Below are 14,368 nucleotides of genomic sequence, written 5' to 3' on the forward strand. Positions count from 1 at the left end.
TTTGTATTAAACCAATCTGTTCTGGTTCAGAACCTGAACAGACCTGAGGATAGATCGTTCTCCGACTAAATGAAACCAAGACCAGCTTCCATTTGTTCATCTTTATTGAGAAAAACCATCACAGAGCGCTTAGTTGATCGGTCCGCCGCCGCAGGTCGGATCTTTTCCAGTGCAAAAACAGGAGAACGGAGTCGGATGATGGATGAACTAACGGCTCTCGTCTAAAATCGCAAAACAAACTACAAACTTAAACAGCTTTTCTCCTTTAAAACGTGGACACAGAGTTCAGAGCAGCACATGGACCAATCACTGACATGCATGAAGGAGCGAGTGGGTCCAGCTCGGCTCTGACGCCATGGTAACCAGCGGGCTCCGGTCTCCAGCAGACAGACAGACAGACGGGCTTTAACAGCATCACAGTTCAGAATGAGATGAATGAAAATGCCAACAGATTGCAGGGAAAGGGGGCGGGGCAAGGTGCAGCTCACGCAGTTCACATGGCGTATTTCTGGGTCCAGTCCTGAGCTGTCTTGTTGTACCTGCAGGAGAGAAAAATGACACGGCGAAGCATCAAAATCCAGGTTCAAACTGCAGGTGCTCCAAGCAGAACAGAACAGAACTCTCCTCATTGTCCACTATAGGCTAAATTCAGACGTTCTCTGACTCTAGCAGAGGGGGGAACAGATTCAGAGCAGAACTATTAAAGTTCTCCTAGCTGGTTCTGTACTTCAAACAGATCTTTTTTATCCAAACCTCGTAATGCTGATCGTGTTTCTGCTTTCTTATCCTGTTTTTCAGAAGTGACTAGTCTTCATTTGAAAACTATAACACTTATTTTCAGCCACAGTAACAGAGAGCAGCTGTTAGCATTGAGCTAACAGCTACAGATCAGAATCTTCCATCTTCTGTTCATTATCTAGACTCCTGTCACACTCCAGCCTTTACAGATCCAAAGTCTGTGCCACGTTTTCACCTCCAACAGTTCAGCTTTTCTCCCAGAACCAGCTAGAGTCCAGTTCATCATCCTGGTTTCCATTTCTGTGTGTGTCAAACTCACCTGACGGGATCTGTTTTGTAGATGCGGGCGATCTCTGGCACTAATGGGTCGTCAGGATTTGGGTCACATAACAGAGAACAAATGGACAAAAGGACTGTAGAGAGAAAACGGAGACCAGTTCAGAATCTGCTTTGGATCAGAACAAGGATCATTTTAACCACTGGTTCCTCCATGTCTGCTGACCTAGTAGTATTCACAGTCTGAGGGTCAAGCTAACAGCACCAGCTATGGCTCAAATCATTAATAATCTTGAGTCTGACACTAAAATACTGTCCTGGTTCTTGGCAGCGGATCAGATCCGATATATTCTGGGAAAATATATACATTTCTGAGCACATGTAAACCCTCCTGACTTCCTGCTCTTCTCTGATGATGAACACAGCATCTATTTTTGTGCAACTGACTGATTATTAAAATCGCCTGCACTTTATGTAGATGAAGGATTTTCAAGACCATCTGTTGGAACAATCGCTGACGATCCCATGCTCCGATAATTATCCCAAATATTAGAGCTTCACTGATTTTTAAGTTAAGCTAGTGCTTCTTTTTTGTTGTTTGCTTTTTTTTTTACTCTTCAATAACAATCACATTCTTCTATAACTAATCCGACTTAAACTCTGAATGTTTATCATCTTAAGCCCCTGTCACACCTTTATGATTTATCCAGAGTATGCCTGACGTCCCAGAATCTCCTAAAACGCTGGCATACGCTGAATTTTCTGTTTTTTCAATTTATAATGAGTCAAGAATTTATGTCCATTGACAGCCTAACTTATGCATAACGCACGGTAGAGTAATGCCCATGAAATGTTACAACCAGTGTCCTGAAAGGGGCAGCGATGCGCCTGGCCTGCTTAAAAATATTTTTTTATTGCTGTATTAAGCTAGCTGCTGTTTACTACCTGCCAAATAAAAAAAGAATAATAAAGAAAGGTAGAAAGTAAGTTATGCACACGTTTCTCATAGGTTTTGGATAAGCTGGACACCACGACTTATGAGTAACTTACACTTAACGTATGTCGATGATTAAATAACTTACCTGCAACTTATGCCCCACGTATGAGCATACGCTGGCATACGTTGGGAAATTTTATGCACACTCAAAATTTCTCGACGTACTTGAAGTATGTCGACGTGTGCCAGCGTGTTTCAGCGTGCTCATAACTTATACAAAACTGACCCATAACTTATCCAACGTATCCCAGCGTTTTTGACAGATTTTTCAGGCATATGCTCATCTAAATGGTCAAGGTGTGACAGGGACTTTAGAAAGGAAAATATTACCTTTCATTTTGAAAAATAACAGTTAATTTTTTTCCTATTTAAATCAAATCCATTTATTTCAGTTTAATGAACACATGTACTAATATCAGCTACATTTGTTTAATGAAAAAAAATAACTACTACAGCAAAAACAAAAGTTGATGAAGCAAAACAATTTGACACTTTGATTTTTATTTTGAAAGGCTTAAATTAATTTGTCTGTATGGATTTGTGAGGGTCCCTTATGGCCCCCCCAAGCTTCACGATGGAGACACCCTTGGTTCATCAAACATTCTAGAGTAAATCTGTCAATGCATGGTAGATCTACTTCAGAACCCTGAAGGTTACAAATTCTACCTTTCTTCAACTCTAAAAGCTAAATAAAAACCAGCATGCAGCTGGTTCTGGTCGGACCTGGTTACCTTTAGAGATGGTTAACGCTGGAGACCACTGAGACCGTAAAATATCCAGACAGATGCTGCCGTTACTGTTAATGTTAGGGTGATAAATTCTGGTTGTGAAGGCGACCTGAACACAGAAACAGCATCAACAGATCAGAACAGAGGCCATACTGCGATCTGGACCGGGAATGTTTCAGAACGTCACTGACCTTGGGTGGCTTGAATGGATAATCAGTGGGAAAATGAATAGTGAGGAAGAACACACCGCCCTGATACGGACTGTCGGGCTAAAACAGAAACACAAGGATTCAGGTTAGACAAAGATTATTTTGGATCAGGTCCATTTCTAGAATCACACGGATCGGAACGGTTCAGCTGATGAAAGCAGGTCCATGTTCTGTTTGTGGTAGTCATTTCAACCTCAGAACGTTTAGAAGTATTCACACGCCATAAAGGTCTCTACATTTGGCCCGATCTGACTCCAGATGGACCAATGTAGCATGAGCTGTGAAGCAGAGGGCAAATCATAGATGGCTTTCCTCTGTAGGAGCTGCTCTGGTTCTACGTCCAGGTGTTTGTCTCCTCCGGCTTTTAATGTCTGCTAACGTTTTTTTTTTAAATATATATATATCTATATATATATATATCTATATATCTATATATCTATATCTATATCTATATATCTATATATATCTATATATCTATATATATCTATATATCTATATATATATATATATTATATATATATAAAAAAAACCCAGCTCAGTTCATCTGAACAGAGAACAGCTGAATACATCAGTTTTCAAATCTCTCACAGATTCTCCATTGGATTCAGATCTGGGCTTTGACTAGGCCATTCTAACTCATCAATCAGCTCTAAACCATCCGCTGTACCTCCAGCTGGGTGTGCAAGGTGGTTCTCCTGCTGGAAGGTCATCCTCCACACAAACAGGTTTTCCCTCAGGATGGTTATAGATTTAGCTTCATCTATTTATGAACAACTAGTTTCCAATTACATGCGACTTGTATGTGATTTCCTGTGTGAACTGCAGTCATACAATGTAAGTGTCCCGCATGCGCAGTAGAGGACGCAATGACATCACAGGCCAGCGTGCTCTGTGTTTACGGAAGTAAACATGGATGTTAGTGCTGGAGCGCATCTATTGATCTTTCCCAACCATAAAAAGACAATCTTTTCAATTGGTTAAACATAAATACTGCTCTCTGCATCATCATCTGCCATGGTTGTTTTTCTTGCCGCTTCTGCGTAGCAAGACGTAGAATAGTGACCCTTGTCAGGTATTAATGGCGTTCAGGTCGGATGAATGCGACCTGGCCGTTCAGACACAGGTCGCATTTGAAAAGATCCGATTTATATCGGATTCAGGACCACATAGCCAAGTGGTCTGGGTCACATTGGGGAAAAAATCGGATCTCTGTTGTTCAGACTGCCATGAAAAGATCAGATCCAGGTCGCATAAGGGCCAATAAATTGGATCTGGGTCACTTCAGGCTGCTGTGTGAACGTAGCTTCAGAGTTTGTATTTAGGCCCAAACTTTGGTTTTATCCGAGTTAACCAACAGCATGGTTTCCAACTCTTGACTATTGCGAATGCGATACTTTGTCTTGACTGGTCTTTAATTGGATCGGGTCAAAACCTAGAGAACATCAAAGGGTGTGAATACTTTAATTAAAGCTTCAGTTCTGAAGTACAGAACATTCCTTCCCTTCACTCATTCACTCTAAGGGTTCTGCCTCAGACTCTGCTGGTTCAGATAAGGTAATGTGGTTCTGGTGCAGCTTGGTACTTACCGGACCCATTATCGTGGCCTGCCAATGAAACACTGGAAAACAACAGAGATAGTTAGCAAAGTTGGCTGCTACCTGGATGCATGTAAAGAAAATCAAAGGGTCATCTTACTGTCTTCTCCGACAGGTCCGGCCGAGCACTGAGCAGGTGGGTCCCTGGAAAGGTCTGTTAGTTCCTGGAGGAAGCAGAAGCAGAGGTCAGAGATTGGGGGCAGAGTTCTTTCTCTCAGCATCGCTCTCTAACGGTCAGTAGGGATTCATAGGACCGTAGTCACATACATAACTTTTGTCTTCAGTCACAACCTGCTGTTGCAAATCTAACAGGCTGACTTACATGCTTATTTCAAAACTCCCAAAACAAATGATTTGTCTTTGGCTTTTAACTCAATCTGATCAACTGTTTTAATATTTCATTTGATCCATCTTGTATTTGTTTTATTGTTCTGTGTTTTAATCAGTTTTCATCAAACAGCATTCAGGTTGACGGTGTTGTTTTAATGTTTTTTTTTTATTACAGTTGTGTTTTTTTTATATTGGCGATTTCTATTATTTTAAAGTTCAATAAAAATCATCCATTTTCCCTTATCTGAACAGAGACGGTGTGCCGGACACAAACTCGAAGCCAGAATTTAGTGGGAACCCAACAGTAACAGTTTGTTCCTGTAAATCAGAGGATCATCTTGATTCAAACAGAACCCATGATGAGCAGCCTGTCAGGCTTCAGGACCATTACAGTTTCTATGGTTTCTGGAGGTTCTGGAGCCTCAGAACCTGGCCTGTGGGTGGAACTGATGAAGTCATGAAGGAGTTTTTTCTGTCCATCTTGTTTTTCTATATTTCCAGTGTTTAGAACATCTGCTTAGGGTTGTAAATTAAAGAGAAAAATTAAATTCTGTGTGGAAAAAAAAGGTGTTGGACAGTCAGTCCTGAGGACCGACGCACTAGAGCAGGGTTCCTCCATTCCTGTCCTCAAAGTTCAATGTCCTGCTCCTTTTACATGCGTCTCTGCTTCTGCACACCTGAGTCAAAAGCAGAACTTTGGAGAACTGGACTGCAGACCGAGGAGGTAATTTAACCATTTAGTTCAGGTATGTAAAAGCAGAGATATCTAGAATTTCGGGGGGGGGAAAAAAACTAAATATGGAGAAGCAGCACCCCGGTTTACAAATATATGGTTTAAAACATAATTTTACATTATAGGTATATATTTTATAGTAGGTAGACACCACAGAGAGCTGCTTATCCAGATGTTTGGCTTTTTTAATTTAACCATTAAGGGGTCTGAGATACCACAGCCAGTGCCAAGCACAGCTCTGCCTGCTGATTTGGACGGCATCGTAAACGGTGCTTTGCATGGACCATTTATGGCTGAATGTGGGCGTATAGCAGCCGAACATGAGGTGGAGCCTTGTGCACAAACTCTGGGGTACAGCTGTGATCTATAAACGGTAATTACTTGGTTTCATGTGTGAGCATGGTTTGTAAATACCATTGTGTTTTGTTGTTTTTTTCTTCATACATACTCTTTTAGTAAGGATCCTAGATAATGTTTTTATAAATGAGACCCCAGAACCATAACTCCATGTTCCGTAACTTATGCAAACTTAAAACCTGGAAGTTCTGCTCCATCTGAACTTTAGGAACCATACAGTCGGTACTGATGTGTAAGCAGAGAGGCTATTTTAAGGGTCTGGACAGAAGGGGCCGGACCAGGACAGAGCAGCGGTGTCAGACACACGGCTGCTTATAGAACCGGATGGGGTGGGGTGGGGTGGGGGGTTGGATTTCCAGCATGAAGCTAAAGTGCCTCGGAGTGTGTGTGTGTGTGTGTGTGGTTGTCGGTATGTGACACACAGGACCAGAACATGCAGCTCATCTTTCAGGTTGGACTTAGTTTAGGAGAGAAAGATCCAGTTAAGTGGGAAGGGGACTTTCCCCTCAGGAATCTCTGAACATCTCAGCTTAATATTCTCTCAAATTCTGCTGAGGACTAAATCTGATTGAACAGTGTCCCGATTCCTTTCCCAGCCATATTAATCCAGCTCTAAATATTCAGACTGATCCATTATCACCGTCTAGGTTCTTTAGCTCCTCTGAGAACAAGCTGCAGGTTCTCAAGTCCTCCAGGAGGATCCTGAGCTGTTCTCAACCTAGAAAGGGTATTTAGTTCCTCCAAAGGGTTCTGGATCTATCCCATGATGTCCTCCCAGTGGGGATCTCGTATCTCCTGCTTTCCATCTCCATCCATACAGGAGGGCTTGTTTGAGTTCCACCAGAAACTGAGCGTCTGGTCATGAGGTTTGTCCCTGGGTTTACTGGTTCTCTTTAGTTTCTATTAACCTGTTACACCTGCTGAGGAACTCATCTCTGATTGGTGCATTGATCCAAACACCAGAAAGTGGGCGGACCAAAAAGAACCATGACTGTAGATCAAATGCAGAGGTTTCCTATAGTTCACTAAATCACTGAGGGAAAACCGAATGGGGCCAAGGCTTGAAATAATGAAACGGTTAAAGAATAAAGGCTGTTTATTGAATTGGGGCATTATCAGAACAGTTTAGGTAGATCAGGATGAACAGAACCACCGAACCCTTAACTCCAATACAGATGTGGTCCAGATTTGGACCTCTCCGTGTGAGGCCGGTTGGAAGAGCAAGCTCACATCAGATAAAGACCTGGAACCGAACAGGAGGAATCTGCTAACAGCAGCTATGAGAGCTTAGAGAAAGAGTCTGAATTTCGTGTCTGATTCACCGCATCATTTAAAGGCGTATTCCGCCGTTTTTAAAAAATCATTATGCAGTCCTGGTTCTGATTTCACTGAAACAAGTCAAACATCAATATTCTGCACTTCTTTAAACATAGTTATTAGTCTAGATGACATTATATCTGACAGAGATAAACAACAGACTGGGTCCTGTTCCACAGCTGAAGCAAATGCTTTTAGTCTTATGTTTGTATTTTGCATGAGGTCTACTGATCAGGTCCACAATACATTTGGTCAGATACCAGGATCGTTTTATGATAACATCACCCTTTAACGTGCAGGTTAGGATCTCTTAGTCAAATATTTTATTCAAGAGGATTTTCTTAAATGGCGAAATTAGATCCAAGGAAGTTTTTATTCTATTTCTGTGAACTGATGATACATTAAACGACAAAAAAATACAACAAATCTATTTCTTCGTTTTCACCAGCAGGGTAGAGATGTAACAAAATGTGTTTTAAACAACGTACAGTGTGGATTAGAGTGTTAAAGATCGGTCTGGACCTTTAAAAACTTTGAAATGGTCCTTTAGTGGAGCTGCGAATCAGAAGCTAGTTTCAACTGCTGACTCCGATGCTAATGATAAAGCTAAAACAAGCCGTGAGCGAGAGTTACCTTAGAAATCCGTTTTAAAGCCATTGTTTCTGTCAGGAGGGACCAGCTGTCGAGGAGGAGGTGGCGGAGGAGGAGAAGGAGGAGGAGGAAGAGGAGGGCAGGCCAGCTAGCTAACGCTAACTAACTAGCATCTAGATCTCTGCTAGCTCCCGGGATTCGTTGCACATCTGGCGGTTAGACTTCACCGTGTTTTCGTTAAATTGGATCCTGCTTTACCGACCAGCAGTCCGTTAGCCCCGAACTCAGAATGAGACCCCACAAACAAACCGGACCGACCCCAGCGGCTCAAAATGTCTTCCGTGACACACAAGGGCTGTGAGAGCACCTGGACAGGAGGTCTCACTCTGATTGAGATTCAGAGCACCGGGAACAGGAAGTCTCACCCTGACTGATTTACATCACAGAGAAGTCTGCCCTCTACAATAAGAGGAACGAGTCTGACTAATCCTGTCTTCTATTTCCTCCTTTTCTATCTACATAAGCATATTGCAAAAATAAAAACAAGAACCAAGAAAAGAAACATTAAATGATAGTGGCTAAGTAGATTAAATATGACAAATCTTTATAGAGACATAAGTGGAAAATATTGGTACAGCCAAATGTTGTTTACAATAAAATCAAGAATAGAAATATTTCTGAAAGTTAGTAAATGTATCACTCCTATAACAATCTGTAAAGTAGATTTATGGGAAGTGGTGGCTTATTGGTTATAGAGCTCGGAATCCTGAGATTCTGAGTTCAAGCCCCACTCCCACAGACTGCCACTTTGTCCCTGAATGAGACCCTTAAACCCTGATTGCTCCCTGGGTGCTGCACAATGGCAGCCCACTGCTCCCAGAGGGTTTGGGTTAAATGCAGAGGTAAATTTGGTAATGTGAGATCAGTAAAATTCAATTATTAGATTTACTTTTTATCTGGCTACTGTCCAGGGGCAGAGCTAGAAAACATGTAGCCAAACATTGGCCACCCCTACCATTTTTTCCCTCTAATACAGATGGTGGCATCAGTAATACTCTCAAGTGGAATATTCAAAACATATTCTTTTGTGGTTAATTATACACATTAATTTACTAACATCGCAGATTATAAATACAGATTTCATGCTCTTTTCAGAAGTAGATTTTGTGTTTTATGGGGTAAAGAGAAAACGTGTCTCTAGTCATCTAGGAGACTTCAGGGAAATGATAGATAAATAACTATTTTAATAAAAACTTATCAAATAATCAATGTATGTAGATATTAGTGCTCAGTGTACATTGGTTATTGCCTGGCCACCCTTATAAAAATGTTCTGGCTACGCCTCTGCTACTGTCTCAAAAACTGCTCTATCCTTCCACAGCTGGTTGGTCCAACCCATTCTTTGTTTCACCCGCTTTCTGAGGATTTGTCTCGGGTTCCTGATTTTTCAAAGGGAGATCAAAAGGCTTCAAGTTATTTCATTCTGAGGGGTTCAAAGACAACCTGGATTTTGTTCCTGATCCTGAGGTCTCCAACGAGTTGAGGAAAGACTCAACTCAAGGTCCTGATTCAGAATCTTTGGTCTCAAGCTCCAGCCCACTGATCATCAGGCCCATCTCCAAAGATTCATCGTTGGCCTCTTCTACCTTGTGACTGGCCTCCTGCTTTCCACAGTGGCCTCCACACTTTATCTCATGGCTCCTGTGAAGTTCTCCTTCCTAAGAGTTCTGTTGTGGGTTCCTGCATCCTCCTGTCTTCCCCCTGGGCAACCTTTCTGCAGAATGCAAAGCCCCTCAGCCCCCTCTCTCCTCTGATGGTGACCAGTCGGCCTACCACAACCCATCCATCAATGTTTCATCACAGTCACTTAATTTATCTGTGATAATTAATATTATGAAAGTATTACATATTCCAACATCCTGATCCCTTCATTGTTTTTCTGGAAGTCCGTCATCATTATTTAATATTTTAGTTACACTGCTGCTTCTGGCTTGTCTGTGCTTGAGTTAAAAAAAGCAAAACTCTAATGACATTAACATATTTTAAAGAATGTGTTTCAATAAGGTTTTTCTTTCTAGAAAACATGAAAAGAATGTCTGTTACTCTACTTCAAATTTAAGCGAAAGGCTGGAATACTGGAATTAACATTATGCTCTTAACATCAAGATTAATCCTGCTTAATTATATTTGAATGGGAAAATAATTCACAATTCTAGAAAAGCACAATATTTGTTGTGGTGGAGGACTAGAATAATCTTAGGCTTATATTTAGTACATATACACCTGTCTATAACTTTCCATATGGATGTCGAACATGAACATTAGAGCAAACATTCAAGGGGACATATACATGTTTCTCCGTAGAAATGAGTGAAACATTCAGAGGAAAAAGATGTATTTATTGATTAAAAGATGCATGAAAAAGGTTTACAGAAAAATGAAAACTTAAAGACATTTCTAAAGCAGCATTTATCAAATAGGAGCACAGATGGCTGCATGTACTAGTGTACATGTTTGAATGCTAAAGGCTAAAAGCTACATTCCATCATAATCCACATGGGTGTGGTGACATTAAGGATGGCGTCATCTGAAAATGTCCTGATGAGGTCATCTTCAGCATGGTCCGTCCACTACGATCATAATGTCAGCGTTTTTCTCCCTGTAGAAAAAAAAATAATTTATTTTATACTTATGTTAAAACACTGTCATAAAATTGCATTTCTCTATAAGATCAGGACAATGATGCCATTGAAACTAAAATAAATCTTATCAAAGAACTTTTGATTGTTTTGATATAATTTGATCTTTATTCTGTTAAGGTTTTGTCTCAACTATAAATCTTTATTGTTCTAAATGTATTTGAACATCTTTTTTTGTTCTCCTCAAATAGAGCAAATTATATGTAACATGCTAAAGTTTGTTTCTGCTTAAAGTTGAAGATCCTCCTCTGAACAGATCTATTAGCATCATCCTCTCCAAACTGCTCTCTGTGATCAGATTGTTTGGGATCAAAAACCAATCAGATTCATGAACACTTTGGGATCTGGATGGAAAATAATGAAGTAATTTTTTTTTTACTAGCTCCCCCTGTTGGACTGAATGTTTTTATTATATTTTTGCAGATATAATTAGATGTTCTATTATGTCCTCCAGTCTGTTATACAATGGAACCTGTCATAATTAAATATTAGACATGTTCATGGTTTACAAATTCCCTAACAACCATAGACAGAAATTTGCACATCCACTGGTATTTCGTTTATCAGTAGATTTCTTTCAGCCTCATAATGGTAAACACACCTCTTATGCAGACTAAAACTGTTTACTTTCACACAAATCAGTAAACTGCAGTTAACGTTCTCCTGTTCACCAGCAGGGTTGGAGTGTTGATGTTTGACTTATTAACTCAGACTACAGACAGTTGCTAGGTATGTTTATCCTGCTTTGTGGTGCGGGTCCCTAGACCCTGGCTTTCTAACAAGCTGGATGGGTGAAAATATTTGAGTTTGTGGAAACTCTAGGTCTGTGTCCGAACGTCCAGCCTATTCATTATATAGGGCACCATATAGTGGTTACACCATTGAATGTTTGAACGTCTAGTGGATGAAAAAATTGTGGACTTGAAATTTCCCACAATGCACCTTGAAAAGTGTGAATTGTGCATTCCCACACTGCTCCCCCAGGCGCCACACAATGGCAGCCCAATGCTCCCCAAGGGGATGGGTCAAATGCAGAGTGAATTTCCCTATTGTGAGACAATAAAGGGATTTACAAAACATATTAAGATAAGAAAAGCAGCCAGTATTTATTCACGTTTAGGACCTCTTGCTGCAAGTTCCATTGAATTGGCTACAAAGAATATTTAAACTTCTACAGAATAAGGAAACATATACACACTGCTCCTGTTTCACGAAGCTTCATGTACTCACAGTCGGTGGACGCACAGCGAGCATTCGTTGGGATAAGTGACGCCGTCGCTGCCACACACCGGGGAGTAATTCAGAGGACATGCCTGAGTGACGCTCATCCCCACACAGGAGGGCTGCAGGACAGACCATTCACAAGTTAACAAACTCACTTTCATACCTGTTTTTAATATCATAAATCAGGAACTAAACTCAGGAGACTATTTTAGAGAAAGATCAGTAGCCTATTTGTGACCCTGGAGGTAGGAGATCAAACGGTCCAGGGTCCATGGTCTTTACACTGAGAAGGATATACGATTTTGTTTTCTAATATGCACATTCATCTTTCCATCATCCATAAATATAATTTGAGGGAAATAGGAGATAGGGGTGGGGATTTCTATCTTTACAAGGACAGGGCTCCAAGTTAACTCCAGGCTGCTCAATCAGGAACCTCCAGAAGTGACAAAAAAAATCCTAGATTTCAAAATATATTTATTAAATAAAAGTGATTTGCCTTATGTTTTTTTGTACATAATGACATGATTCCAACTTTGAAGTATGGGGCGGAAGGATTATGCTGTTGGTTTTAATGCAGAAGCGGCAAGGAAAGGAAAAATATTAGCATATTATTTAAGCAACATCTCAGGACATCAAGCATGACATTTTAAGCTTTGGGAAAAATGGGTCCTCTAAATGGACTCTGTCCCTCAACACCTTTTAACCTCAGCAAAAAGGTGGTTTAAGGACAATGACATCCATGCTTTGAAGAGGCAGTCTAAAGTTCTGATCTAAAAGGTCTGGAAAAACGATGTGAGAGCAACCTGATCAATCAGACAGTTTATAGCTACCAGTGAGGAAAGGCATACAAAGTTCAGAATCATAAAAAGATGATACAATTATTTCTAAAAAATTCAGTTTGTCTCAGTTTTCTAAAATTGAACAAATAAAAACAATTTTGATGAAGTCTTTTCTAAGTCATTGTCAGACAGAGAGAAATGCACCGAATATACTGTATGTATTACTAGCATCTTTTTCTTCCTTTGGCACCTTCTTCTCCTTGGACTATTTGAGCTGATGTAACTAGTACATTTCTCCACTGTTAGATCAATAAAGGAAATCAATCAATCAATCAATCAATCAATCAATCAATCAATTAATCAAGGTGTATGTAAATGTCTGGTTTGATCTGTAAAGCCAGACAATAACAGGATGGAGGAAGCTGACAGAAAGTGACATGATGATGAAAACGCCTCACTCCAACTATGAAACTGCTTCCTGTAATTTTTAAACTTATTTTAAACTCTCTGATTTAGTTTTTTTTAGCTTCTTACCCTCCTATAGAGTCTTGATTTGTCCTCAGCACCTGGAAAACATATTTGAAGAATGGATTAATTGCCACATTATGATAAATTAGTTTGCTTAATTTTATGAATAGAATTACCTGTGCAGAAGAAAAGTGTCAGGAAGATGAGCACTAGAGTCCTCAGAAACATCTTGGATGAAAGTTTCTCCTGAAATAAGCGAATATGTTGTCTCATTGCCTGCTTTGGTTTATCTGTGAGCAGGTCTGGCTGCTCCGGCCTTTTACGGGGTCCATGTTGTTGTGTGAAACAATGTGAGCTTCTGTTGTTGTGACGGCTGCTGCGGCCTTTTGTTCCAGACATAATCTGTGGATCAACATTCTGTCTGCGTTGAAATGTCGCTGACAAAGTGCAAAAATGTCCGAAGATTGGAGGAGTCACAGAAAAACAAGTCTGGCTCAAATCGGGACAGAAACTGGTGGAAAACTTTACTTTAAAAAACGTGAAATAAATATATTACTTCTTTAGGTTAGTCAAAAAAAAAAAAACGTATGCAAAGAAAACAACACTAAAATGTTCTTTTCTTTTCTTTATACTAACTAAGCTAAACTGGAGAAGAGAAGGTCAGTATGATCAGTGTTTATTGACATAAGGATATGCTTTAAAATCTTAACTTTTCCAATTGTATTTATTTTATCACCAGAAAAAGTTGAGATCTGTGATAGTTTTTTTTAACAGTATATATTAAACACAAAAATATATACTATTAAGGTTTTTCAATTAAACATCCAGAATTCATTTTAGAGAGATGAGCAGAAGACTCATAGATGTCCTCCTATTGTGAATTCAGACAGGTTAGGGGTTTCCACCCTTCATGAAAAGCACATTGCTTTTCACAGACATCATTTTCTTGACTTTATTTTCATTTGTATATTTTTTGTTTTCATTTTAAACTTTCATTGATCACCTTGAAATTGGATTTTTATTGCTCTGATTGTCACTAAGTGATCACATAATCATCAGATAAATGTATTGATAATCCAACTGTTTCAAGCACATGGCATCATGTGGTGAGTGAAGCATCTGACTGCTGGAGATTAGTCATTTTATTATTGAGTTTTTCCTGCAATATTTGACTCTTGGTTGCATTGATTTTCTTGGAGTGATGCCCGTGTCCAGTGCACATAGTGTGCCAGGGTCAGCACTGTTTATTAGCTATGAATTCTACAGTGCTAAACCTATTGGTCAGTGGTGTCAGATCCTTGTTTATGCTGTCATGTCTTTCCTC

General features: G+C 40.0%; 2 protein-coding genes across 2 annotated transcripts; both read right to left on the reverse strand.

Moving 5' to 3' along the window:
• Positions 1-92: 92 nt before the first annotated feature.
• LOC107083810 (ubiquitin-conjugating enzyme E2 2-like) lies at positions 93-8,240 on the reverse strand. Its single transcript, XM_015373296.1, has 7 exons — positions 7,914-8,240; positions 4,644-4,707; positions 4,535-4,566; positions 2,931-3,008; positions 2,743-2,848; positions 1,058-1,151; positions 93-539 (listed from the first exon to the last, which is right to left on the reverse strand). Exons 1-7 carry the CDS (start codon positions 7,935-7,937, stop codon positions 494-496), a joined length of 444 nt encoding a protein of 147 aa, XP_015228782.1. The 5' UTR covers positions 7,938-8,240; the 3' UTR covers positions 93-493.
• A 2,022-nt stretch (positions 8,241-10,262) lies between these two features.
• Positions 10,263-13,376, reverse strand: LOC107083792 (probable pancreatic secretory proteinase inhibitor). Its single transcript, XM_015373262.1, has 4 exons — positions 13,221-13,376; positions 13,111-13,142; positions 11,801-11,913; positions 10,263-10,530 (listed from the first exon to the last, which is right to left on the reverse strand). Exons 1-4 carry the CDS (start codon positions 13,315-13,317, stop codon positions 10,485-10,487), a joined length of 288 nt encoding a protein of 95 aa, XP_015228748.1. The 5' UTR covers positions 13,318-13,376; the 3' UTR covers positions 10,263-10,484.
• Between the last annotated feature and the right edge of the window lie 992 nt (positions 13,377-14,368).

The sequence above is a fragment of the Cyprinodon variegatus genome, unplaced genomic scaffold (genome assembly GCF_000732505.1).
Source record: "Cyprinodon variegatus isolate N-32 unplaced genomic scaffold, C_variegatus-1.0 Scaffold84, whole genome shotgun sequence".
Lineage (NCBI taxonomy): Eukaryota > Metazoa > Chordata > Actinopteri > Cyprinodontiformes > Cyprinodontidae > Cyprinodon > Cyprinodon variegatus.

Coding starts and splice junctions, on each gene's coding strand:
- LOC107083792 (XM_015373262.1), bottom strand. CDS start 13,317: ATGAGACAACATATTCGCTTATTTCAGGAGAAACTTTCATCCAAGATG. Junction 11,914..13,110: donor AATCAAGACTCTATAGGAGG/GTAAGAAGCTAA, acceptor TCTGTCCTGCAG/CCCTCCTGTGTGGGGATGAG. Junction 10,531..11,800: donor TCGCTGTGCGTCCACCGACT/GTGAGTACATGA, acceptor TTTTTTCTACAG/GGAGAAAAACGCTGACATTA.
- LOC107083810 (XM_015373296.1), bottom strand. CDS start 7,937: ATGGCTTTAAAACGGATTTCTAAG. Junction 4,708..7,913: donor CTTTAAAACGGATTTCTAAG/GTAACTCTCGCT, acceptor TGCTTCCTCCAG/GAACTAACAGACCTTTCCAG. Junction 3,009..4,534: donor AGGCCACGATAATGGGTCCG/GTAAGTACCAAG, acceptor TTTCTGTTTTAG/CCCGACAGTCCGTATCAGGG.